Source organism: Monodelphis domestica, chromosome 2, assembly GCF_027887165.1.
Source record: "Monodelphis domestica isolate mMonDom1 chromosome 2, mMonDom1.pri, whole genome shotgun sequence".
Lineage (NCBI taxonomy): Eukaryota > Metazoa > Chordata > Mammalia > Didelphimorphia > Didelphidae > Monodelphis > Monodelphis domestica.
The window spans coordinates 44,582,371-44,608,108 of NC_077228.1; the positions used below are offsets into that span (position 1 = coordinate 44,582,371).

Below are 25,738 nucleotides of genomic sequence, written 5' to 3' on the forward strand. Positions count from 1 at the left end.
GCATAATATCTGGCATGTGTTGTTGTTCAGTCATTTAAGTCAGTTCTCATTTTTCATGACCCCTTTTTGTGATTTTTTGACAAAGATCCTGGAGTGGTTTGCCATTTCCTTCTCCAGATTATTTTACAGATGGAGAAACTGAGGCAAAAGGATACATGACTTGCCCAGAGACATGCAGTTAGTGAGTGTCTGGGGCTGATTTAAAACTGATGTCTTCATGAATTCAGGTCTGGCACTTGATCCATTGGGCCACCCAGTTGTCTACCTGGAACATAGTAGATGCTTAATAAATGCTAAATTGCTTCATTGGAATTCAGGAAGATAGGATTATAGCATCAGAGATTCAGAGATGGAAGGGACCTTATGGATCATTTCATCCAAATCCTTCACTTAAATTTTTTTTTCATCTAACAAGCATTTCTATTTTTCTTCTTCCATCTTCCTACCCCCACTGGAAGAATAAAAAAAGAAAATCTAGGTCCTTGTAGCAAATAAAAATAGTTAGTTCCTATATTGGCCTTTTCACATTTTGAAGATTAGTGCATTACTTCTTTGTCAGGAAGGTAGCATTCTTTATCATCCATCTTTTGGGGATCACCATTGATCAGAGTTCTTACGTCTTTCTGAATTGTTCATTTCTACAATGTTGATATTATAGTATAAAATGTTCTGTTGGTTGTGTTTACTTCACTGTTTCAAACTCCCTCATCTTTTTGATTAAGAAACATAGGATCTTACTGTTGCTCCCTGAACTAAATGAAAAACATTTAGAAGACAGTAGGATAGAACCCCCTGATGAAGAATACCAATTTTCTGAAAGAATATGAGGGATAAGAGAAATGTAATGATTTTGGTTTAGGTCAATTGAGCATGAACTTGCTGAAACTCCAGTTTCACTTGATATGCAAAATATTTGTCAAATGGAAGATGTGAGAAAATTCAATACTGGAGGGGATATGGAAATATAGGCACACTAATGCATTGTTGGTGGAGTTGCAAATTAGTACAATCACTTTGGAAAATAATTTAGAATTGTGCAAATAAGATGGCTAAAATATTATGAGATTTGGCCCAGAGATTCCACTTTGAGGCATATATACCAAGGAGATCACTGACAAAAATAAAGGCTCTATAAACCACAAAATATTTATAGCAACATTTTTTTATAGTTGCAAAGAACTGGAATCAAAGTAGATAGGTACACATAGATTAGGGAATGATTAAACATATTGTGATATACAAATATAATTATTGTGCTATAAAAATGTTGAATATAGAGAAGCATGGAAAGACATAAACTAATGCAAAGTGAAGTAAACAGAATCAGGAAAATAATATATACTAAACCACAATAATGTAAATTGAGGAATAACACAAAACAATAAAAATATATGTTTTAAAAATATAAAAAAGCCTCACTGGGTACTTCCCCTCTTTTGTAGGTGTGGAATATTATATCTAAAGTAAGATTTTTTTCTGAGTTTTCTTTCATTTTTCTTTTTTATTCTTTGTTATAAGGGATTGCTCTTTGGGAAGAGAGAGATACATGAGGAAACTAGGCAATATAAAGACAAAACACAGCAATAAAAATCTACTAACAAAAAAATGCTTTTTGATTAATTTATTTGTCTCTGGGGAAAGTATTAGGGTGGACCAATGGAATGGACAAGTAGACTGCATCCTTAAGAATGGAAGTTTCCCTGGACTTTCCTTCTAGTCTGGTCCTCACATCTGTGGGGAAACTTAGAGAGCATCTGAAGCAGAGTAGGGATATTGATTACTTAGTCTAAGAAGATGGGGAACAGCAGGAGAGGATGAGGACTGCAAGCATCCACTGGGGACTCTAAATTCTGTATTTTGAAGCCAACATTTACAAAGGCCTTCTCCCTCCCAAGTCTGTTGCCCCCCAAGAAACCTATCCCATACCACCACCCCCCCCAAGAAGTCTGTGGCATTCTGGCAGAATTTTGAAAGCCACTAGGGGAAAAAGAGTGAGGTTGGTCAGTGTGGTTGAGCTCAATGCAGGTTTTGCTGGGTCAGTGGAATTTTTGAAGCCTAATTTACTTTTTCCACTCTGTCCTCAGGCCTGGATAAAATGGTCTCTTTTAGACATTTCTTACAGTGCTTCTCTTCCTCCATCATTGGCATATCCTCTCCACCCACCCGCTCCCCATGGACAAGGAACCCTCCAGCACGGTATTTGCTTCATCATTGGCCAGTGTCATCCCTCAGATCTGTGGGCAGCAGCCCAGAGGCCTGGAAGCAAGCTTCGGCCAGCCACCCTATTCATCAGACCACCCTCAAAGAACTTTCTGAAATCTCCCAGGTAGTTAATCATCTCCCTCTCCACAGAAGAACTATTTAATCATTTACCAGTGTAGATAAAGAAAAAACCCAGCTCTCCAGGGTGCCTCTGATTGGTAGGTAGATTGAGATGGTATGGACACAGTCAAGGTTGGAAGTTCAAAAGGGTTTTGAAAAATGTTTTTCTATACAATCCACAGCCTGTCTTGTGTTGGGCACATCTGATATAAGGTATTAAATCCAGATATTCAGCTACCAAAGCTTAAACTGCCTTGAAAATAATATAGGGTTAGTCCTCTGGCTAATTAGATAAGATTCTCTTTGGCACTTTAAAAAAAAGGCAAGGTTTAAAAAAAAAAAGATCTGAGGGGTATGGAGAGGGTTGATATCCATTTTTACTCCTTTCTAAATTTCTCTCTTGGATCTTGAAATCATCATTTTTTTCCCAGGGAACTATAACTTCACTCAATTATTATTGTTAAGACTTTTAGGCATATATGTTTTAAATATTCTTATATATGTGACTCAAAAGCTACTATTCTTTCTATTGTCCCATGTAGGTAGCCCCAGAGAACTTGCAGAAGTATAAGAAGAAATTCTTCCAAGATGATTCAACCCTAGACACAAAACAGAATAGGGATAAATGTAAACTATTGCATTTTGGTTCAAAAAATCAACTACCCAAGTTTAAAAGGATCTATGTGAAGTAGGACAATAGTCTTTGAGAGAAAAGCTTGACTGAAAAATTGATGTGAATCAACAGTGTGATGTGTGAGCTGAAAAAGCTAATCTAAACATCATTAATGGTATAACTTCCAAAACAAGGGCTGTAAGAGTTTCATTTCCTTGGCCAGACTCTGGAATATTGTGTTCCATTCTGGCTACTCTATTTTAAAAGGTACATTGGCAAAAGGGAAGAGTTACTATCATGGTAAAAGGTCTGAAAATATCAATTAAGTAGTTAAAGGAGAAAAAAGCAGGGGGTGGGAAGTGGGAGATTAGTTTGTAAAAGAGATGAGGACGTAATATTTTCACTTAGACTAGTAAATTTATTGGCATAAGGAATTCAGTAGAGGAAACGTCCTCCACCAATGAATAGCAACAACTCCCCAGTGGAATATGAAGTGGAGGTGAAGGAGAATCAATATGAAATTAAATTGTAAAGATCGATGGGAACCAGATTAAGAAAGGAGAGAGAAGATTTTTTCGTTTTATGAGGACAAGGTGAAATGGTTAGGTATGTTGTTTGTTTGTTTCTTAGAAAATCACTGGCTGCAAAATGGAGAAGGGCATGGCTAGAGGTGGGGAGATCAATCAGGAGGCCTTTGCACTAGCCCAAGAAAGAGGTGATGAGGGCCTGAATTCACATAAAGGTTGTAAGAGTGGAGAAAGAGGAAAGTTGTAAAATAGTTTGTGGAAGTAGGATTCCAAAGACGAAGGATTAGAGAGTAAGAAAGAGGAAAGGCAGCAACATAGAGGAAGTAACTTGAAAGATATTTGGAGACACCATCTTGTTCAGGCTGGCCACTTGATTCTGCCTCTAAGATAATGTGGTTCATTCAGCCTATTCTGTCATTCCAATGCTAACTGAATAATAATAATAATATCAAATATATCAGCTTTGAATGCTAGTATTTGCATTCTATCAGACCAATAGGGGAAGTTTGTCCTAAAGAGGATGAAGAAACTCTAGTCATGCTCTCTCAAAGTCTAGGTTCTTTTGTTAACATTGAGCAATGCATCATATATAGCTTATTTAGCTAGGTGCAGAAAGATCTGAGTTCAAATCTGGATTCAGTTACTTATTATCTGTGAGCCCAGGGCAAGTCACTTAATTCTCTTTGCCTCAGTTTCCTCATCAGTAAAATGAACTGGAGGAGAAAATGGCAAACCACTTTAGTATTTCTGCCAAGAAAACCCCAAATGGGGTCAGAAAGAGTTGAACACAACTAAAATGACTGAACAAGAACAAGAGGTACCATGGTAGGACATTAAACATAATAGGAGTAGAAGTAGTAGCTAGCATTTATAATCCCTCCTATGTTCCAGACACTGTATTAAGTACTTTACAAATATTATTTCACATAATCTTCATGACAACCTTGGAAGGTAGATACTTTTATTATCCTCATTTTAAAGCTAGAGAAACTGAGGCATAGTTTTTGTGACTTGTCCAGGGTCACACTGATACTAAATGTCTGATGCCAGATTTGGATCTCAGTCTTCCTGACTCTAGGTGCAGCATTCTATCCAAATTCCCATCTTGCCTCAGACATTAGCTATTTGATCTTGGACAAGTTACTTAACCTCTGTTGGCCTCAGTTTCCTTGTCTGTAAAATGGAGACACTGGGAAAACAACTTGAATTGGATAAACTAGTTAACTCCTCCACTAGCCCTGTATCTTGATTCCTAATTAATTACTGACTTTTCAGTTTATATCTCTGATTTTCTACTCAGCTAAGTCCCTTGAATCTTAGGATAAAAAAAGAAACTCTAGTACTGATTCAGCCTGAACTTTTATTGATGAGTGTCTGGCTCTCAGTCTGGACCTTGCCCCTCTTCCCAGGAGGTGACTATCCTCCCTTCTTTCTATTTGTTTTAATATCAGTATATGATGGTGCTTGGGGTTCAGGGTGAACAAGGGGAAGAAGAGTAGACAGCACAGTTTTCTCTTTAGCAGCTGTTGACTGTTTCGTAAGATGATGCTGTTTCTACCCTTTGCCTCTTGTTAGTCAGTCAATATTCATTAATTGCCAACTATATTGCTGGTCACTTCTTCTAAAGTCAGTTTTATGCTTGGATGCCAGGTTTTCCTTGCTAGCTGGCAAAAAGACTGTGGTACATGCCAATGGGATAAGGAAGTCTGGGGGGCTTTCTTAGCCTCCCTGTTGTGATGACTGCATTGTATCAGTTTCATTTCTCCAAGAAAAGATCAAAAACTTTACCTTTGTCCATTTCTCATTTTTCAGTTAATAACTTCTTCCAATTGATTGGAAATCAGCTGATGGAGTCAAAGTTTTTTTTTTTTTTAGATCTTCAGCTTGTCTTTTAATTTGGAATTTACTTTGACCTTTGCTTTAATCAGAATAAAGAAAGATGATTCCAAAATGACTGAATTATAAAAAAAAATCAAAGATTTGGAAATTTAGGGGATGTCCATTAATTGGGGAATGAGTGAACAAGTTCATGATTTTAAGGGAATATTATTGGGCTATGAGAAATGAGGAACAGGATGATTTTTTAAACCTGGAAAGACCTACTCGAAGTGATGCAAAGCAAAGTGAGAAGAATCAGGAGAACATTGTTAAACAGTAAAAGCAATATTGAACTATGGGCAATTGTAAATGCCTTAACTATTCTCAACAGTATGAGAATCCAAGACAATTCAAAACACTATCCATTGCCAGAGAAAGAACTGGTGGATTTTGAATACAGATTGAAGCCTACCATTTTTTACTTTATTTTTTTCATGAGTTTGCTTTTTTTTGTGGTGTTTCTTATTCCATAACATGACAAATATGGAAATAGGTATTCATAATAGCACACCTAGAATATATCTCACATAGAGCTGTCTCAGGGAGGATGGAGGGAGAGAATTTGGAACTCAAAATGTAAGAAAATGTTGTTAAAATTGTTTCTACATTTAATTTGGGGGAAAATAAAATGTTACTTCAAAATTAAAATAACTGCTACAAGTTACAAATCACTTCTTGGCTATTAAGATATACTTTGTTTCCTTTTTTAAGAAAAAGTTTCTAGGGGTAGCAGGGTAGCTCAGTGGATTGAGAGCCAGTCTTTGAGGTACAGGGTTCAAACCTGACCTCACTTTCTAGCTTTGTGACCCTGGGCAAGTCACTTAACCCCCATTGCCTAGCCTTTACTACTCTTATGCCTTTTGGAACCAATATACAGTATTGATTCTAAGACAGAAAGTAAGGGTTTTCAAAAAAGTTTCTAGAACCTTTCAACTAACTGCCTCCCAGAAGAGGGTATTCATGATACTTGACTATGAGGGTTCTGAAGACTCCCTAATTCTTTTGCTTCTTTTATTTATTGTTTTTAAACTTCATTTTCCAATCCAGATTTTTTAAAAAGTCATACTTTCCATCTTAGACTCAATACTGTAACTTAGTTCCAAGGAAGGAGAGTGGTAAGGGCTAGGCAATGGGAGTTAAGTGACTTGTCCAGGGTCACGCAGTTATGAAGTATCTGAAGTCAAATTTGAATCCACAACCTTCTGTCTCTGGGCCTAACTCCAATCTGGTTTTCTTCACTCTCTTATGTGCTTAATTTTCCATGGATCATCATAAGCTTTAGAAATGAAAGAGACATAAGAGATCACAGAATTAAAACCATACAGTATAGAAGCTGGAAAGAACCTCAGGTGTCTTCTAGTCCAGTAGATGGATAAAAGGAATCCCCACTACAGCCTACTGGACAAGTGGTCATCCAGACTCTGAAGACCTCCAAGGAGGAGATCCCACCACCTCTGAAGGCAGCCTGTTCCATTTTTAGACAGCTTGAATTGTTAGGAAGATTTTTTTCCTAACAGGAAGCCTAAATTTGCTTCTTCGCAAACTCCCAATCGTTGTTCCTAATCCTCCCTCCAAAGCTAAACCCAGATCAAATCTCTCCTCCACCTGATAGCCCTCCAAATACTTGAAAAAAGATACTCTGCTCCCATTTCCCCCCACCATTGTCTTCCCCCTCTCCTATCTTGTGTCCAGGCTAAACATTCCCAGGTCTTTCCATGGATTTCTGGCGTGTTCATCTTCTCTTTTCGACCGGGTAGATAAGTTCCAGGAGGACAGAAATTGAGACAGACTTTTTTTTGTTTGTTTGTTGGCAAGACAAGGCATGGGAAAGGAGCAGGTGTGGTCAATTGTGCTAGGAGAGTGCATTTACCAAGCTAAGAAAAGAAGCAATGTTAGCATCAGTAGTGGGGTTTTTAACCCTTATTTTCTGTCTTAAAATAAATGCTGTGTATTGGTTCCAAGGAAGAAGAGCAGTAAAGCAATGGGAGTTAATTGACTTGCCCAAGATCATACAGTTAGGAAGTGTCTGAGATCAGATTTTGAATCAAAAAGATAGGTCTTCCTGATTCTAGGACCCTTGATGGAAAGGGATTTTTTTTTATTTTTGTCACTGTATCCCTGGCACATAACATAGTGTCTTGTTTGCATTTTAATTTTGGATACGGACTTGGGATTGTTTTTGGTGCCAGGCACTATGCTAAAGGCTTTAAAATTATTATAATATTTAATGCTCAAAATAACTGTTGCTATTATCCTCATTTTATAGATGAGGAAACTGAGGCAAACAGAGGTTAAGTGAATTGCCAGGGGTATGCAGCTAATAAGTGTCTGAGGCCAAATTTGAACTCAGGTCTTCTTGACTTCAGGTCATACCCTACTCCTTTTTATCCACTGTACTACTTAGTTGCCTTCTGGTCTTAGAGAGTTATCCCCATCACCAAGCAGTTCAGAGGTTTACCTGTGTTTGCCAGCGGTAGTATGTGAACCCATATTGCTTCTATTATGTTTGTTAAATGGAATTGATTTAAAGTCTACAAGTGATATATAAGGTCCTCACATTTTATGGATTCCTTATGGATTGTTTTTAAGGACCAAAAAAAGTAAAATGATTTGTCCAAGGTCACCCTGCTAGCCAAGGAGGGATTCAAATCTCAACCCGTTTGACTCCAAATTCAACAACTATTTCATGCTATTTTAGTTGTCTTGCTATAGTAAGAAAATAAAAATCCTTTCATTTAAACATTGTTTCTGCCCTGGAGGACCATCTCTTATCCTGTCATAAAAATGTTCTTCTGTTCCATTCACTTATTTCTACAATACATTAAAGTTTACAATTCCTTTCCCCACAACGACCCCATAAGACTGGTAGCATGAATATTCTTCTTCCTATTCTGCATCCAAAGAAACTGAGAGGTGGCCCACTTGGAACCATCTGGCTCTTGAGTTCTAGAGCCAGCACTCAGACTCAGTTCTTTGGGGCAATGCGGCATCAGAACTCCATTCAAATGAAGGAGATAATAACAAGGATACAGGATACAGACAGAATAGAAGGAGGTAGCCTTACAGAGGAGGACCCAAATGGCAGGCGGCCCTAGAAAAAGCCTGCCAAAGGTGACTTTTAAATGTAGCCTTAAAGGAAGATGTTTCCATTCTCTTCTTCTTTACCCACAAAACCAGGGTTTATGATTCTAAAAACACAAGTCTTCTTGGTAGCTGGGGAGGAGATTTTAAGAATAATGAAAGCCTAAGTGTGGGATTCTGCTTCCTGGGCAAAAAGCACGGATGTCTGAGAGGAGCATCTCTGGATCCCCATCACCTCTGCCCCCTGAAAGGTAGCCGCCATTTGTGGGAAAGAGAACTCTGATGACTGAGTCAGGAGCTCTCATCTGTCCCCCCCAGTCTTCAGACCTGCCAGCTGTTTTGAGGATATCCTGTAGGGAAGTAAAATTTTATTTTTATGAAGTGTTCAAGGTCTCGCTGATGGTGTGGTAACACCAGTCTTTTTCCACTTCAAGCAGAGAGTTTGTTGTGCCAGGAATAATCCCGCCCCCCTTTCCCTGGAGTCTGGTGTTCCCACTGATGTACAGGGGGATTTCCAAAGGCAATTCCCATGAAAGCTAATGGGAGGTGCATGCCTGGACTTTGACAGGAGTGTGTACCTTTTCTTGGTCAATGGAGAGCAGTTTGTTATCCTGTCGTCCGGAGAGACCAATGTGGGAACAGTTTTTCCTATTATGGGACAGAGCAAACTTTCTGGGGTTTGAAAGTAGAAACTTACAGGCCTCCTTTAGCTTCAAGTATATAGATGCTTCCGGTGACAGTTCTGGAAATCACACTAATGGGCATGTAAAGGGTCTGGTGCAAAGCTAGATGTCTACAAGAAGAATTCAATTTGAAATGCATTTTCTAGGGACAGCTAGGTGGCTTGATGGATAGACAGCCAGATCCAGAGAGGAGAGTTTCTGGGTTCAAATCTGACCTCAGACACTTCCTAACGGAGTGACCCTGGACAAGTCACTTTACCCCCATTGCCTAGCCCTTACCACTCTTCTATCTTGAACCAATACACTCTATTGATCCTAAGACAAAAGGTAAAGGGTTTTGTTTTTAAAGGAATACATTTCCTCAGTGCCTTCTATGTGCAAGGCACTGTGGGATTCAGAAATGGACTGGAAGCCCCATGTGCTCCTGCCTACAAGAAGTCCTTCCAGACCTGTCCTGGTTATTAGGGCATTTTTCTATTGAAATTAATCTATACTTACTTTGTAGCTACACTTTCCCAGTCCCCCCCCCCAACCTCCCTAGTTAGTTGTTCACTCTCCCTCCTAAAATTACTTTATGTCATTCTGTGTCTTATTCATTTGTTTTCATCCAGACCTTTGATGTTGTTAGTGTAGGGAACTCCATGTATGGAAGCAACTTCCACCAATGCAGATTGTCAACAAATAAATCTCCCACGGTTGCCTTGGGGCACTCGGAGATTAAATGGCTTGCCTCCACTCATAACTGTTAGTCTGTAAAAAGGGAAGAACCTAGAACCAAGTTTTATGGGGTCATCCCCCTTCCTACCATACCATGCTGCCTTTCCTTAGAACTCTGGGATTGTAGCTTAGAAAGTACCTCCATCTACTCCAACAATGTCACCTCATTGTTTTACAGATGAGGAAACTGAGACCTATAAGAGGCAAGAAAACCCAAGTTTCTTATGCCAGAGCCAATAGCCTTTCTGCTTGCTTCTCCTGAGTATTTTGAATTTACTTATCTGTATATATATATATATATATATATGCTCCATATAGAATCCTCTCCTCTAGAATATACACTCCCTGAAGGCAGAACATGTTTAGTTTTTTGGCTTTGTATCACCTATGCCTTTGTGTAAAATTTCTCATTTCACAAGTTACACATATTATGCTAGGAGCCCAATGCATGCTTGAATTGGACAGTTCAAGGGCCTTACTCAAGAACCTGACCCTTTAGTAGGATAACTGAAGAGTGCAAATGTTGAGCAAGGGATGGATGGTAACCAGAAGCATTTTTCTTCTCGTGGGAGCTGTTTTCAGTATGTCGAAACATTTTGACACGAATCTTAATTGATGAGCTCTATCAGAGGTCTAGCAAGTGCCCAAGACTCCCTTACATTTCAGGGAGATCACACCAAAGGTGTGGAAGTCAATGGAGAGACCTGTTGATTTTGAAATTATTAAAAAGTTGAAAAGAGATTCTTTTTTTCCTTCCTTCCTTCCTTCCTTCCTTCCTTCCTTCCTTCCTTCCTTCCTTCCTTCCTTCCTTCCTTCCTTCCTTCCTTCCTTCCTTCCTTCCTTCCTTCCTTCCTTCCTTTCTTCCTTCCTTCCTTCCTTTCTTCCTTCCTTCCTTCCTTCCTTTCTTCCTGCCTTCCTTTCTTCCTTCCTTTCTTCCTTCCTTCCTTCCTTCCTGCCTTTCTTCCTTTCTTGCCTTCCTTCTTGCCTTCCTTTCTTCCTTTCTCCCTCTCCCCTCTCTCTTTCTTTCTCTTTTTTCTTTCTTTCTTTCATTCTTTCTTTTCTCTCTTTCTTTCCGCCTTCCTTCCTTCCTTCCTTCCTTCCTTTCTTTTTTTCTTTCTTTCCTTCCTTCTTTCTTTCTTTCTTTCTTTTTTTCTTTCTTTCTTTTTTTCTTTCTTTCTTTCTTTCTTCCTTCCTGCCTTCCTGCCTTCCTTTATTCCTTCCTGCCTTCCTTTATTCCTTCCTGCCTTTCTTCCTTTCTTGCCTTCCTTCTTGCCTTCCTTTCTTCCTCTCCCCTCTCTCTTTCTTTCTCTTTTTTCTTTCTTTCATTCATTCTTTCTTTTCTCTCTTTTTCTCTTTTTCTTTCCATCTTTCTTTCTCTTCTTCCTTCCTTCCTTCCTTCCTTCCTTCCTTCCTTCCTTCCTTTCTTCCTTCCTGCCTTCCTTTCTTCCTTCCTTCCTTCCTTCCTTCCTCCCTCCCTTTCTTTCTTCTTTCTTTCTTTCTTTCTTTCTTTCTTTCTTTCTTTCTTTCTTTCTTTCTTTCTTTCTTTCTTTCTTTCTTTCTTTCTTTCTTTCTTTCTTTCTTTCTTCCTGCCTTCCTTTATTCCTTCCTGCCTTCCTTTCTTCCTTCCTGCCTTTCTTCTTGCCTTCCTTTCTTCCTCTCCCCTCTCTCTTTCTTTCTCTTTTTTCTTTCTTTCATTCATTCTTTCTTTTCTCTCTTTTTCTCTTTTTCTTTCCATCTTTCTTTCTCTTCTTCCTTCCTTCCTTCCTTCCTTCCTTCCTTCCTTCCTTCCTTCCTTCCTTCCTTCCTTCCTTCCTTCCTTCCTTCCTTCCTTCCTTCCTTCCTTCCTTCCTCTTATCTTCTGTCTTAGGATCAATGTAAGCATTTGTTGGCAGAAGAATGATACGGGCCAGACAATTAGACTTAAGTGACTTGCCCAAGGTCACTCATCTAGACGGTGTCTGAGAGCAGATTTAAACTTAGGACCTCCTGTCTCCAGGCCTGGCTTTCTAAACACTGAGCTACCTAGCTGCCCACTGAAGGTAGAGTTCTGATATTTTTGTTCAGGGGAACAAGAATCTAAAATCACATACCTAATGAGTGCCTGTAATTTATTGTTTAACTCCCTCCAGACAGATTTTGAACAGTTGACTCAGATTTTTTTCTGATTCAAGGGAAAAGAAGGAAGGGAAGAAATTAGCATTTATTGAGTGCATAAGTATTATTGTTCCCATTTTACAGTTGAGGAAACTGAGGTTGAGTGACTTGCCCACCATCTCAGCTAGTAAATATCTGAGATTGAATTTGAACTCAGCTCTTCTTAACCCAGCACTCTATCCACAGTGCTATCTTGTTGCCTCTAAAGAACATACCATCTTTTATATGGGACAATGGCATTATAGAATAGTCCATTAGTAGTAATTGTCTTGAGTAGTTATTTTTGCATATCTTGAGTAATTTTTCAATTTTTCAAGTAATGGTGGCACCTCTGCCTCAGCATCCATGCCACCCTCTGCCAATTTTTTAGCCCAAGCTGGCTCTAAGCCATTTTGGAATATAAGAAATATCTTTGGTAGGACAAGAGCTCAGGGAACAAAATCCCAGGATCATACACTTTTATATAGAACTAGAAAGTCACTAAGTACAAACCCTTCATTTTTACAGATGAGGAAACTGGAGCTCAAAGATCACACAACTAGTAAATGCCAACAAGGGAAGTGAACCCAAGTTTTCCTGAATCTACATCCAGTTTTCTTTCTATTGTGTTCCTTCCCTTCTTGAGTCTCCTACAGGCCACTGGACTGGCTACAGGCAGATTATTCAACTTCTCTGGACTTTATCTAATATTCTCTGAAAAGGAATCTGATAATAATAGTAATAATAATAAATGATATTTATATAGCATTTTGAGGTTCACCAAAGGCTTTGATCCTTGCCAACAACCCAATGAGAGTGCTATTATTATTTTGTTGTTACTCAGTCATGTCTGACTCTTTGTGACTCCATTTGGGGCTTTCTTGGCAAAGAAACTGAAGTGGTTTGCCAGTTTCTTCTCCAGCTTGTTTGACAGATGGGGAAACTGAGACAAACAAGTCTGTGACTTGTCCAGGGACATACAACTAGTAAATTCTGAAACTGAATTTGAACTCAGGAAGTTGTCTTTCTGACTTCAAACCTGGTATACTATCCACTGCTCCATCTAGCTACTATTATTACTCACAGTTTATCAGTAATTCCTACAGATCAGTACCTCCATTGGGAGGGTTTGCTGAGGTCTTTTCAAGGCTATTTTCCTTCTTTGGTGTCCACCTGTCTCTAAGCTCTCACCTGTGGCTCCAAGAAGCTGTAGCATGCACAATGGCCAAGTCTAGGTAAACTGTCTCAGCAGGAGGGGTAAATCAGATTGATGGTAACTGACAGACCTCAAGCCCATCAATGAGTTGGGGGGGAAGTGCCTACCCCAAGCATATGAAGATTTCTCTTGGCATAGAGGATGGATGGGAACAATTTGTTCCACTGGCCATGAAAGCAGCAAAAGCAAGTGCTGGGGAGCCCTTAGCATTTGGTTAGACCTAGAAGTTGCCAAGGTCATTCACTGTATCCCAGGCATCACCAGCCATCTTGGTTTTTGTCTTGCCAATGGACTTCGATGACTCTGGAAGAATGATTAAGTTCAATAACTTTGGGCAACTTTGCCTCACTTAAATCCAATCTATTTGCAAGTCAAAAGACATCACCAGTGATGTCATTTTGGTCTTCTTCAAGTCCAAAGGACAACAACTAAGCACCCAATCTACACTTTATGGATGAGGTGAAGTGCCTTGCCCAAGGGTCCTGGAGCTTGTAGTTGAGTATTTCAGAAAGAATCTGTACTTAGCTCTTTCCAAGTCCAAATCCAGTTAGTATTCTAGGCACTATATTACCTGATTAAGTTCTGGAAAAGGGGTTTGATTTGATGAGAGAGGATCTAGGTTTCAATTCTGAGTCTGTCTTTTGTTTCAAATGGTACCTATTTAATCTTCCCAGGCCCAGAGCTTCTTCAAGTATAAAATGAAGATTTGGGATGATCTCTGATCTCCCTTCCAGTATTCAGTTTGTGACACTATGAAATCAAAGGGTTTCTGTCCAGAGGAAACTACTCTCTGTAGCAGCCATGAGGGAGAATGTCACTCCCTACCCACAGCCCAGGAAAGTTCTTTGTGTACTGGCAGATTTGCTGGTGATATTCAGAGGTGGTCTGGATGAAATCCATGTCTCTGATGAACTGATTAAATTATCTCGCTACTAGTTTAAAGATTTCTTAAAAAGTATGAAAATGAGCCATAAATGGAATTGGTGAATACGATCCATGTCATGCCATGAAAGCCAGGTATAGGAGTAGAAGAAGGAGTGTTTATAGTTGTGAGTTGTTTGAAAAGTAATTATTTTTTCTCCCCCCCCCCCAGGTCAAATTTTACCTATGACGGTGAGTTTCTATGGTCTGACTTACTAAGTTGTTCCATAATAAGAGAGGTGTCCAGGGATTACTCTATTTATAGAAAAAAACCAGGATTTTTGAAGTGAGCATCTCTTCCTGTATTTTTTTTCCTTCACACATCTGTTCTCCATCAAGCTCTCTGCTTTCCTTTGACTGAATCCTCAAGTCATTCCACAGATATGGCTTCATACATTTCTAGCATTCTGCTTAATGACACGATATAACCAGGGGCTGGGGGGAGTATAAGCAGTCCTGAGCCTGAAGAACATTATCAAAAAAGGCTTATTTTGGGGAGTGAAACCTGGAAAAGAAGGTACCTCTTGAACCATGTTGTTTTGGGCTTTTTTTATTTCAAAATTCAAAGGTATCTTGAAAAGAAGTTGCTTTTTTTTTTTTTAAACCAAGTACTGGATATAATAGGATCAGCTAATTTAGAATGAATGAAGCCTGATCCTAATCTTTACTCTACTACTTGCTATCTATGTGATCTTGGACAAATACCTCATCTTTCCTAGGCTTCAGTTTCCTTATCTGTACAGTAGAGGGTCTAGAATTCATGACCACTAAGTTCCCTTCCAACCTTTAAATCTATGATCCTACAGTAAATAATCTTAGTCAAGTTACATGGAAACCCTGATTGCCAACTACCTAGATAATCTTCTTAATTCACTAATAATTGTTTTTTACTTGCAAGACATACATAGATAGAAAGATGGAGAGAGAGAGAAATAGAGCATAGAGATGGGTGGATACATGGATGGAGAAAGGAACTGATGGATGGATGGGACAGAGAGAAAGAGAGAGAGAGAAAGGGAGAGAGAGAGAGAGAGAGAGAATTACTGGCTGCATCTCAAAAACTGGATTCTTTATGTTAATGAGATCAAGGTCCTCAGTGCAATTTGTTCTGCTCTTTTCCCATGGACACAAATGACATACTTAACTCTGGCCAGGTAACTTGAAAATGAATATAAATTTATCATTGATACTAGAGAAAACACTCAAAGAAAAAATTTTGCATATGCCTGAGAACACATTTATTCATTTTCAAAAGTCACTGCTTATTGACATAGACCTTCCCTGCTGGACCTCGAAGACTAGATCAATCAATGAAACACTCTGCCCTCAGGAAGTTTACATCAATGGCTTTTCCTGTTCTAAGCCTATTATCCTATGGCCCCATATCAGTAAATGTGCTACAAAGTATTTCTTTAGATTCACCTAAATATCAAAAGATTACCTTTTTAAAGTTGTAACAGAACTTACCCCCACACACACCTCCCCACACACACCCACACACTACAGTTGAGGAAGCTGAGATCCAGGGAAGTTAAATGATTTTTCTAAGGTCAAACAGGCAGTAATTATCAGAGATTGAATTTGAGTCTACATTGTCTGACTCCATAATCAGAGCCCAAATCTGCCAACATCTTACAGCTTTTAGCTTTGAAACTTCCATTATGAAAAAGACTGAGACCATGAGGAGTGAAAATCATAGCAAATCATAGCAAAATATCAAATCATAGCCAAGTGAAGATTAAACTATATACATCTAGACAGCTTTATCATATGGCAGATGTGAGACATAGTTAAGAAGATCTGAGTTCAAATCCAACCTCAGGCACTTACAAGCTATGTGTGACCCTAGGCAAGTAATTTAACCTCTATATGTCTCCATTTCTTCATCTGTAAGTGGGGGGGGGGTGGCAATAATAATAATAGAAGACCCCACCTTCCAGAATTGTTAGGAAGATAAAATGAGATAATATTTATAAAGCACTTTGTAGCACTTAAACTGCTATATGGATGTTAACTATTCAAGATATGGAGGGTTTTTTGGTCTTTTGGGGAGATGGGGAGATTTCCATTTTAGACTTAGAACAAAAACTGTCAGCAGATGAAACCAATATGTTCTAAGTCTCTTAATTTGTTCCTTTGCTAATTTGTTTTTTTATCTTCAGGTTTTCTCTGTAAAAATGGAGATTTTGAACCCTAGATTTCAATCCCCAGAAGTTCTTGGTATTTCCCAGAATTCCCTATAATCTCACCTGAGTCTCCACATAGGTGAGATCACAATTGGTATTTAACTGGCAGTAAAGCCTACCAAGCTCTTTTCTCTTCCATTGCAATGATGTAGGAAGTTAGTGGTAAACTAAGCTCGGGGATTCTGAATTGGTTAATCAGCCATGGGCACGTGGTTTTTATTTTGTATCTTCTTGATTCCTTGATTTCTAATAATCCTTAATAAACCTCATAAAATATAATATTTTGTTATTAGAGATATAATTTAATTCTTACATCTCCCAGGATCTACAAGAAATGGAAATAATTTGGTTTTATTGGTCTCTGGTTATAATTTACTCACTCCTAACTTTTAACAAAATCAGCTGTTGATCATCAACCTGTTAGAATTTACTAGGGTTGATATTAAAGCCCCCTCCCAGTCCCCTAATTATCTCTCCTTTTGATGTGAAAGTACTGGTCGAGGGCCTTGTCAATAATCATTTCACAACTGGGTTTCTTTGGTCAAATACCATCTGCCCAAGCATTTAGAGCCTGGTGGAAAGAGGCATTTTGGGAGATCTTCCATAGTTGGACCATAGTCTCAGAATCGATGTCTGGGAATGTGTAAATCCTATCCTGGATTTACATGTGAATCCAGCAAGAATGTATCAGGAAACCTCACACCTTTATTAAGTTACCCTTCCTATAGCACAGAGAAGTTTAGCTGCATTGGAGCTGGTGGGGGCCAGGTGGTGGTCCTTGAATTCCCAAACACCTAAAGTCTGGACTACCTGAGGCAAAATCCCTATAGCTAAGACGACATAGATTGTAATTTTTCAGGCCAGACACTTGTCCACGTTTTTTAAATGGTAATTATTCTTAACTCCCTTGGCTTTTAATAAAGCTACAAATTCAAAGCTCATATAGTATTGGCTGCTTCCTTACACAGCCTTGAAAGTTAACTTTGGAGCAATCACCTCACATGGGCCCCCATCAGCTACCTCCTCCCCACAGAAAACCTCCAAACCTACCTTCACTTACATCCTGAAATTTTAAGTACTCTTAACAGAGAGCAGACCGAAATATTTCATGATGGATTTGAACCGAAGCCAAGGAGGGAGAAACGATGAAAGGAAAGCCTCTCTATGAAAGGTTTATTGTCCAGTCTTTCTATAGATGCCGATTTCTCAACAACAGGCGACCAGCATTTTCCCAAACATTGATACAGCCTTCTCAACTCCTCCTGGCCCCATTAAACAGGTCTTTTTCTTCAAGAATGCCAGTCATCTAGCCTTTGACCCTCTGGATAGCCAAACTCCATTCATGTCCCCCCAATATAAAGTGTAATTATAAAAAAAGAGAAGGGGGAGGGGGAGGCAACCAGGTCTCTTCTCTCTATTGGAAAAGTACTTGAAATTCCTGGCATTCCTCTCCATTTAATAGCATGTTTACTTAATCACTAGCTTATTAGGATTAACACAAGTCATTGCTTCAAGCTCATTTAGGGACAGCACACTTGCCTTGCCTTCTCCAGATGGCAGAATTCATTCCTCACTCCCACCCCGCCTTTTTTTTGCCCTTTAAACCCAACTTCTTTAATTTGCAATAAATCATTATACAGAAGGATGGATAAGACAGCCTCATCCCATTATTCAGCCAAGCATCATTTTAACAAAGCGTTTTCATCTACATTTTAGATAGGATATTGTCTAAATTTTGAAGGCTATAAGTAGCAAATAGTCCTTTGTGACATGATAAAGGACCAATGCTATTCCTTTTCTAGTGTGAGCAGCCTGGGTTATGAATTAATTGAGGATTTTTTTTTCTGCTTCTAAGTTTTATTGAAGCTTTTTTTTACATCATTTATACTGTCTTCTCCAAAGTTAACAAGGATCTCTTAATTGTCAAATCTAATTTTTTTCTACTCTGATCCTTCTGATCTCTTTGAATATTTGATATTACTGAGCACTTCCTCCGGTCCTCTTTTCTTTTTTAAAATCTGACTTATTTCCTTTTCAGCCAACAAGGATTTTTCCCTCCTCTCATTAAAAAAAAAGGAAAAGAAAAAAGAAAAGCCCTTATAACAAATAGTTATATTCGATCAAAACATATTCCTGAATTGGCCATATCCAAAAATATTGATTCATTCTGCACGATGGGTCCATTTCCCCTCAGTCAGAAGGAAGGTAGATTAACTAATATTTCTCATAGTGGATGTCTTTCCTCTCCTGACCCACACACTCAAATACAATAAACCAGGAGATTTTTTAAATGCCTAACAATTAGTGTCTAGTGAGTCTACTACATTTATTTCACAGACTATACTTGTTTGGGGAAGGATAGTGAAATAGTCTGTTTCAATAGGCTCTGAACTCCTATGGGGAAAAGCCACTAGTTGTTATGAATTGTATATATAATAAAATATACATGTATCATATATGTGTGCAATTTCCTCATTCTGACCTTATGGCATGACTATCTGATCCTAATTCCCAAGATTTTTCTACCCTGAAGAAATGAAGGCAATGATTTCCATTTTTGTACCCTCCCCCTGCCCCTGCCCCTCCAAATTACTGAACTATCTAGGAAAGCACAGAGGTATGGGGGGGGGGGGCGGTGGGGGGGGTAACTCCACCTGGAGTCAGATGCCCTGTATTTGAATCTCAGTTCCATCACTTACTATCTATAGGAAATCAGCAAGTCACTTCACCTTCTTTGGCCTGTTTCCTCATCTGCAAAGTAAGGTTTGCCCAGATGACCCCTAGCACCCCTTCTGGCTCTAAATCTATGATTCTATGTTCCTGTGACCTCTTAAAGTCTCTGTTTCCTTCTCTGTAAGAAGTGAAAGACCAGATGAGTCCTGGGGTCCTTTCCAGCTCTGGATCTATGAGCCATACTCCAAAGTTAGGTAAATATTTCTTTATTAAATGATTACTTCCATAAATAAAATTTTTTTCACTGAATATAAAATTAAAATCATTTACAACTTATTCCAGTATTACATTTTTTCCCAAGAAAAGCTACATTTTTTGATAAATAAAAACATTCAGTCTTAAAACAGCTGGTTTCTGTTTGCAGTTCAGATGCAGTTGGTACATCATAGCTGCCACTCATGCTTACACTCACAGAGTGCCACATCAGGGAAGGGTGGAAAAATTTCCAATTTGCTTCTATAAAAAGGATCAAAAAGTCTTCAGGTGTCCCACTATTCACATCATCTCTTTTTAAAAAGGCATAGAGAGAGAGAAAAATATGTTTACCAAATAATTTACAAACAGAAAGCAGAATGTTGTCAATATAACAGGCTCCAAAATGAAGCAATAAAATGGTGCTCCAATACTATGAAGCATTAAGTATTCTCAAATCTCGGTTGCCTTGGTGTCCATCTGCACAGTGCACTCGGAAGTTTCAAAAATACCTTAAAGGTGACTCAAGAATGAGTAAGGCGACAGACACTTCTACAATAGGGCTCCTTCTCCCTCCCCCATCCCAGCCCAACCCCAAGAGTCTTGGTATTTCCCATTCTGACACTGCCTCCCCTCAGTTTCCCTCTCCAGCCCAATGGGCTGTTTAGTCCCTAAATTTGTGGATGTCGTTGAACAGCCTGTAAAAGGGGAAGGTGCCTTCAGGGACCTGTGGGCAGCTCTGCATGCATTTGCAAGACTGGATCATCATGACGTTCTTGGTGACAAGCTCCCCGTCCTCACAGCGGAATCGGACCTTGACTGTCCTGGTCTGCTGGGGTGTGCAGCATCTTCCATCCAGGCAGTTGCCACAGTATTTGGGGCGGTAGTTTTTGAGGCTGGTGCATCCCGCAAAGGTAAACTTCTTAGGGTTGGAAGACTTCTTGGTCTTGTTGCATTTCTTTCCCTTCTGCAAGAAGACATGGAGGAGGGGGAGGGAAAGCCAGCAATTATTTCTCTGGGAAGAAAAACCACGGCACGTGTGCCTGGTAACAATTTCCACGAAGCTTGAGCTACCCACAATTCTTAATCTTTTAAGTTAGAAACTGACCTTGAACATGCTATATACTGTCTGGCCACAGGGGCGCACTTCACAAATTCTGGTTTCTTTAACCAAGCGGCATTGAGGGTTGTCATTGGTTACTCTGGTCGAGACTCCAGTTCCACAAGTCTTGGAGCAATGGGACCATGAAGTTGTTTGAACAATGCATTTTTGGCTATGAAATAGTCCATGTACGATGCGTGGCTCCAATCCAAAAACTATAATGGGGGGGGGGGGGGGAGAGGACGGAGAGAAGGAAAAGAGAGAAGAAGAGAGAAGAGGGTTATTATGAGTTTTCAATGGTCCACTATATACACAGAAAGAAACAACTTTGAAACATCTAACAGTTTAAACTAATACGAGAATTCTCTCAACTGCTCCCTTTACAAGATTTAAACGTCTACTTACCGGGGAGCTGTTTTAAAGGGGTGCCTCCTTTTCCGATGGCTATTAACTCGTTGTTTTTGGTCAGTTCGATTTCAGAGGCTCCTATTTCAAGCCCCTTGCCCACGAACCCATCCAGATCATCCAGGGCATCTTTGGCGATGTCGTCGTCACACACCCATTCCTCACAGCACTGCCCGGCCACTTTGACCAGCCTGGGGTTCGTGCAGCCCAAGTTGGGCAGAGTCAGTTCTTGAGGGCACAGGGGAATGCACCCCACCGCTCCGTCGATGCATGTGCACTGGTGTTTACAGTTGGGTTGGAAACTTTCACCGTTCTGGTATATTCTCGAGTTATATTCACAAGGTCTTCCCTCGGACTGGGCTGCAGAGAGAACCCCAAAAAAGGGAAGGGGGAGAAAGGGGAGAGATAGGGTTAACACTCCCAATCACGATTCGAAGCTCCTACATATTTTCTGCTCTGTTAAATTCAGTTTATGGTAAAGTTCCCCTACAATTCCCCGGAGCCCCAAGACTAGAACAATAAGTTAGTCAGGAATCACTTTTCCGTATGGGCTTTTAGCGGGGCCCAGACATACTGAATTGCATTCCAGACTGCTGAAATCATCTGCCTTTCTGCCAAGCTACCAACAACAAAGCATAGCCATACATGGCCTCAGTAGGACCAAACTGGTGGACTACAGGGGACTATTATTATTGTTATTGTTGCCCTTGGTTTAGGGGGCCAAACCGCAAGCATCTCACCTCTGCAGATCCCCTTTAGAGCAGTGGAGCTGGCGCCGAAGTTGCATTCCAGTCCCTTGGTGTGGTCGCAAGGCTGCAGTTTACTGCAGTCTTCGTTGAGCTGTTTAGCACAGACTTTGCAGCATCTACAGTCGTCCAGAACCAGGCCCACTCCTGGAGCACATTTGGGCACCTCGAGGGGACACTGGCAGGAAGCTGGGCAGGTGGAGAACGCCTGAAGCGAGAAAGGGACACAGTGAAAGGCTGAAGAGTGCCAAGGAGCCCCGGGGTCAGGGAGATCTCAAGGCTTGGAGCTAAAGCGCCACTCTGGCCGGACCGGTGTGGCTTCTAAGGTGGCCAAGTTCATTCGGGGACCGAACGTCCCTGAGAAGGTCTCAAGGTTTTCAAGGGGCAGGGCAGGTTCGATAATGGAAGGCTTACAACAAGTTTGCCTCTCTGACTTTCTCTTTCGCCCCCTCCCCACCCAGGGCTGCGGTTGGGGCTGGGGACAGCGCTAAGGGGATCCCTTTAGGAGGAAAAGTAAGCAAGCTGTACGAGGGCTGCAAAACTTACCAGCCTGGCTAAATGGAAGAAGGTGACGGCAAAGGCGAGAACTCTGGCTGCCTGGGCACTCATTGTTAGGCGTAGGAATAGCCCCCGAGCTATTGCAGCAACAAAAAGAGAGAGAGAGAGAGGGAGAGAGAGAAACACACAAGGGTAACTTTAGGCAGAGCCGGGGAAGTCTTGAGCCTGACTAGCGAGGCTGGTACTGGGCTCTGAATCTGCCTTCGGGGAGAGACGACTCAAAGATCCGGCAGCAGGCGCGACTTCTTCCTCGGAGATCGGAGGCTCAGCAAGAGCAGCTGCTGCGGGCTACTTGCAACTGCCGAGGTCACCCAGCACGCTTTCGGGGGAGATTCTCTTGCAGTCTGCGGAGGAGCCGAGGACGGCGCCTTTTATACTCTGAGCCCAGCTCAGCCGCGTGTTGCAGCTGAGTGACGTAGGCGCTTGTCTGAGCGTTCCAGAATTCTCAAACATCTCAGGAATGCTTCTTTGGCGCGGGCTCCATCCAAGCGCCTCCCCTGGCTTCCTTGCACCTTTTTTGTCCCAGACCCATCAAGAAAACAGCCCATTTTTTCCACTTTAAATAACCACTTAGATCTGGGAGGATTTTCCTTGCTGGAGGCTGGGGAAAAGAGGAGGTGTGTAATGCAAAGTGGGGAAAGTGATCGCAAGTGCAATGGGGACCCGGGAAACAGATAAAGAACTAACTGGGGGGGTTGGAGGGTGGGAGGATCCGAGAGGGAGGAACAAAAGCATATTTATTTGCTGATTTTTATTTTAATAGGCAGGCTCCTAAAGCTTTCGTCCCCGGAAGGCAGCGAACTGTTTTATTTACACTGAGAGACTGAGTAAAGCATCTTTGGAGGCATGAAGGGTGGGGGGGAAGAGGGAAGGGAGAAACTGGGGAGAGGAAGTCTTTCTGATACATACTAGTATTCATTACTGAATGTCCCCAAACTTTAGCCTACTGTATTGATATACAGTATCTGTACATTAGAATGTATGCTGCAAATGAATACTGGCGTTTATGAATGAAAGTAAAACAACAAGCCATTTCTCGTTATTGGGCAACCTTTCGAGCAATGCTCTCCTCTGCACCCCTCAGCTCAAACTTGTTCGTGTTTGGAGGTACCTACTTTTGTCCTAGCCTAGTGCCTGGATTTGCAGTTGCCATAGGCTCGCAGGGAGAGTGCTTTCTACTTCATATTCTTAAAGGCAGATGATAAGCAGCTAACCAGGAATGAAATGATGACTTCTATAGATGTTTTACTTCAGTCACTCACAGGTCCTGCAGGAATTCTAGTTTGGACTCCATTCCCAACTGCATTTTGCTGAAAACCTATGGGTGGAGAGGGGATGAAAGAGGGAACAAGGGCCAATTCCCACCTAAGAATCTGCTCCTAAACTTGAAATGTACAGTATTTTGAAAGTCTTACCTACGGATCTCTTGGACTGGAAACTTCCCTTCTCAGGGCAATTACATTGAACTTCTGCCTAGGCTTATTTTTAAATGTGGTATTGAGAAATAAAAATGTTATTTAAAAAGGTAGTAGCTAGCTGTGTCATTTTTCCATGACAAAAATAGTCCCAGATGGTTTATAAGTGTCATATTCTACCTGCTACTTTCTGAGTAAAGACCCTATGAATGCAATTTATTCTCTGAATATCACCAACACCCTCAAAGAAATTTACAGTTATGTTAAAACTATAAAAAGCAACCTCAGGTCTCATAACTTATGATGGACAATGCACAGATATCTCGGTCTCTTTAATGCTTGCTATTGGAACAAAACTTCAATTCTTTTCCAGTTTTAGGCCTATTCTAAACAAAAATAAATGAATAAATAAGCTAATTTAGCAAGGTAGACCCTAGGTATTCAAAACTAACATTTCTAGGAAATATTGAACTTTCCATGACCCTTCTTATAGCAGGCAAGGGTAAGCTATAGTACTAGTGGCACTTTTCCCTTGAAAAGGAAGAAAGAGTTGAATTTCTCATGCCAAGAAATATTCATTCTCCTCAACTAGTATAGTATTTACTGAGAATGTAGGGCCTGATTTAAGGCTATTACAGACAAATGATTCTTTTCAATAAAATCAAACCGTTAAAGGTTAGGCAAATAAATAAAAGGTTTAGGCCCTGCTCTCACCCATAACTAAACTCATCCTATTGGCTAGGATGTCCCTTCCTCGAATTCAGATTCCTTTAACAGTTTTTAGTTAATGAAGGACTCAGGAGGAGGGTGTCTGTGGAAGGGAGGAGGGAGGAAGCATGGAGAGAGAATGGAGACTGGAGAGAAGAGTTCCTGGCTTCTGTTGTGGCGTCTTTTCTATTTGACTTCATGGCTGTAAGTATTTCCAGATGGTGAATCAGACACCAGACGTAACAATATTTCCATATTTGGTATAGCAGTAGCCTGCATTTTTAACATTTTTCTGCCTCTGTTATCCAACCACAAAGCATTCTCGACAGCTTTAAATGTTGTTAAATATAGACTTCACTTCTGTTCCCAGGGCAGGAAATTCTTCGGAATTCCTTGTTTTTCACGCAATCATGCTTTAAAAGAAAATAACAGTGGAGGATCCAATTGGCTGTATATAACCTATTCGTTTATTGGTGATGGAGGGGGAGGGGAGGGGAAAGAAGCCTGATCTGCTACACCACCGCATTTTTTAAGAAATACCATACCAGGGATTCTTTGAAAAATCGGATTAAAGTTTTTGACACTGGGTGTGTGGGCTTGTTTCTTTAGTTCTCTTCAGGATGGAGGAGGACCAGAGTCTGCCTGAGAGGAGAAATTTATAAACCCCTCCAGCCAGTGGCCCAAGAAGAAGCATGAAGGGTGGAGTAGAGAAGGGGAACGAAGGCGGGGTGGGGGAGGGGAGTAGGGGGAAGAGAAGAGCAGCGAGGAAAAAAATGAAGGGGTGGGGGCAGCTAGTGGGGTGTCTGCTATTAACCTGTGTGCATAGTATTACCATACAGTATGTCCTGTGTGCAACTGTGAATAAAGGACAGGCTTTTAGGAGCGAGGAAAAGCCGCAGTTCCACACGTTCCTCTCTGAAGGATGGTCCAGAAACCCCAGACGTCTCGTCGCCTTCTCGTTTCCACCTCTGAGAGAACCAGAGAAGATCATTTCATGTTGACGGACTGGGGGGAAATGTGCAAATGTTTATGGGTAAGTGTTGCTTCGGGTGCTAATTCTGCTGGAGGGTTGTTTTCTTTCTTTCTTTTCTTTTCATTTGGTACCATTTTCAGGAATAAGAGCAGCCTTATTTCTTTAGGCTGTGAGCCACAGAGAAGGGGCTTGTCTTCTACAGTTCCTTCCTGACCTGGGACTGAGTTGTGGGGACAATTCTTGCGTTAATGATGTCAGGGGAGTACAAAGGATGAAAAAGGGGGGCCACTTGTGTGATTGGTAGTAACTTAGAGTAATAATAACCTTGGATTGTTTTTTCAGTCATCCCCCCCCCCCCCCATCACGCATATATCCAGGTATGCGTGTATTTCGGCCGTACCATTTACTTGCTTATTTATTATTATATGTTCACGTTCACACTTTTGACAACTTTTGATTTTAGGACCAATCCAACCTTCCTCCATGCCCCCCCACCCCCCTGCCCAAGAATTGAACATCAGTTGTGACTCATCCCCATCCGTCCTTACTCAAAAAGATCATTAAAGAGGAACCCCAGGTAAAAACTGGGAATTTGAGCAAAGGAAGTATACAAAGTGAGGGAGCACAGC

At 40.6% G+C, this 25,738-nt stretch overlaps 1 protein-coding gene and 1 long non-coding RNA gene across 2 annotated transcripts in view; one reads left to right on the forward strand and one right to left on the reverse strand.

Moving 5' to 3' along the window:
• Positions 1–19,200: 19,200 nt before the first annotated feature.
• CCN1 (cellular communication network factor 1) lies at positions 19,201–22,372 on the reverse strand. The gene is made up of 5 exons (XM_007480592.3): positions 22,002–22,372; positions 21,450–21,663; positions 20,710–21,069; positions 20,311–20,519; positions 19,201–20,169 (listed from the first exon to the last, which is right to left on the reverse strand). Exons 1-5 carry the CDS (start codon positions 22,062–22,064, stop codon positions 19,867–19,869), a joined length of 1,149 nt encoding a protein of 382 aa, XP_007480654.1. The 5' UTR covers positions 22,065–22,372; the 3' UTR covers positions 19,201–19,866.
• A 1,823-nt stretch (positions 22,373–24,195) lies between these two features.
• Positions 24,196–25,738, forward strand: part of LOC103104126 (uncharacterized) — a 114,368-nt gene continuing 112,825 nt past the window's right edge. The window contains exon 1 of the long non-coding RNA XR_001627635.2: positions 24,196–25,169. This is a non-coding gene — a long non-coding RNA (uncharacterized LOC103104126). The remainder of the gene's footprint in view (positions 25,170–25,738) is intronic.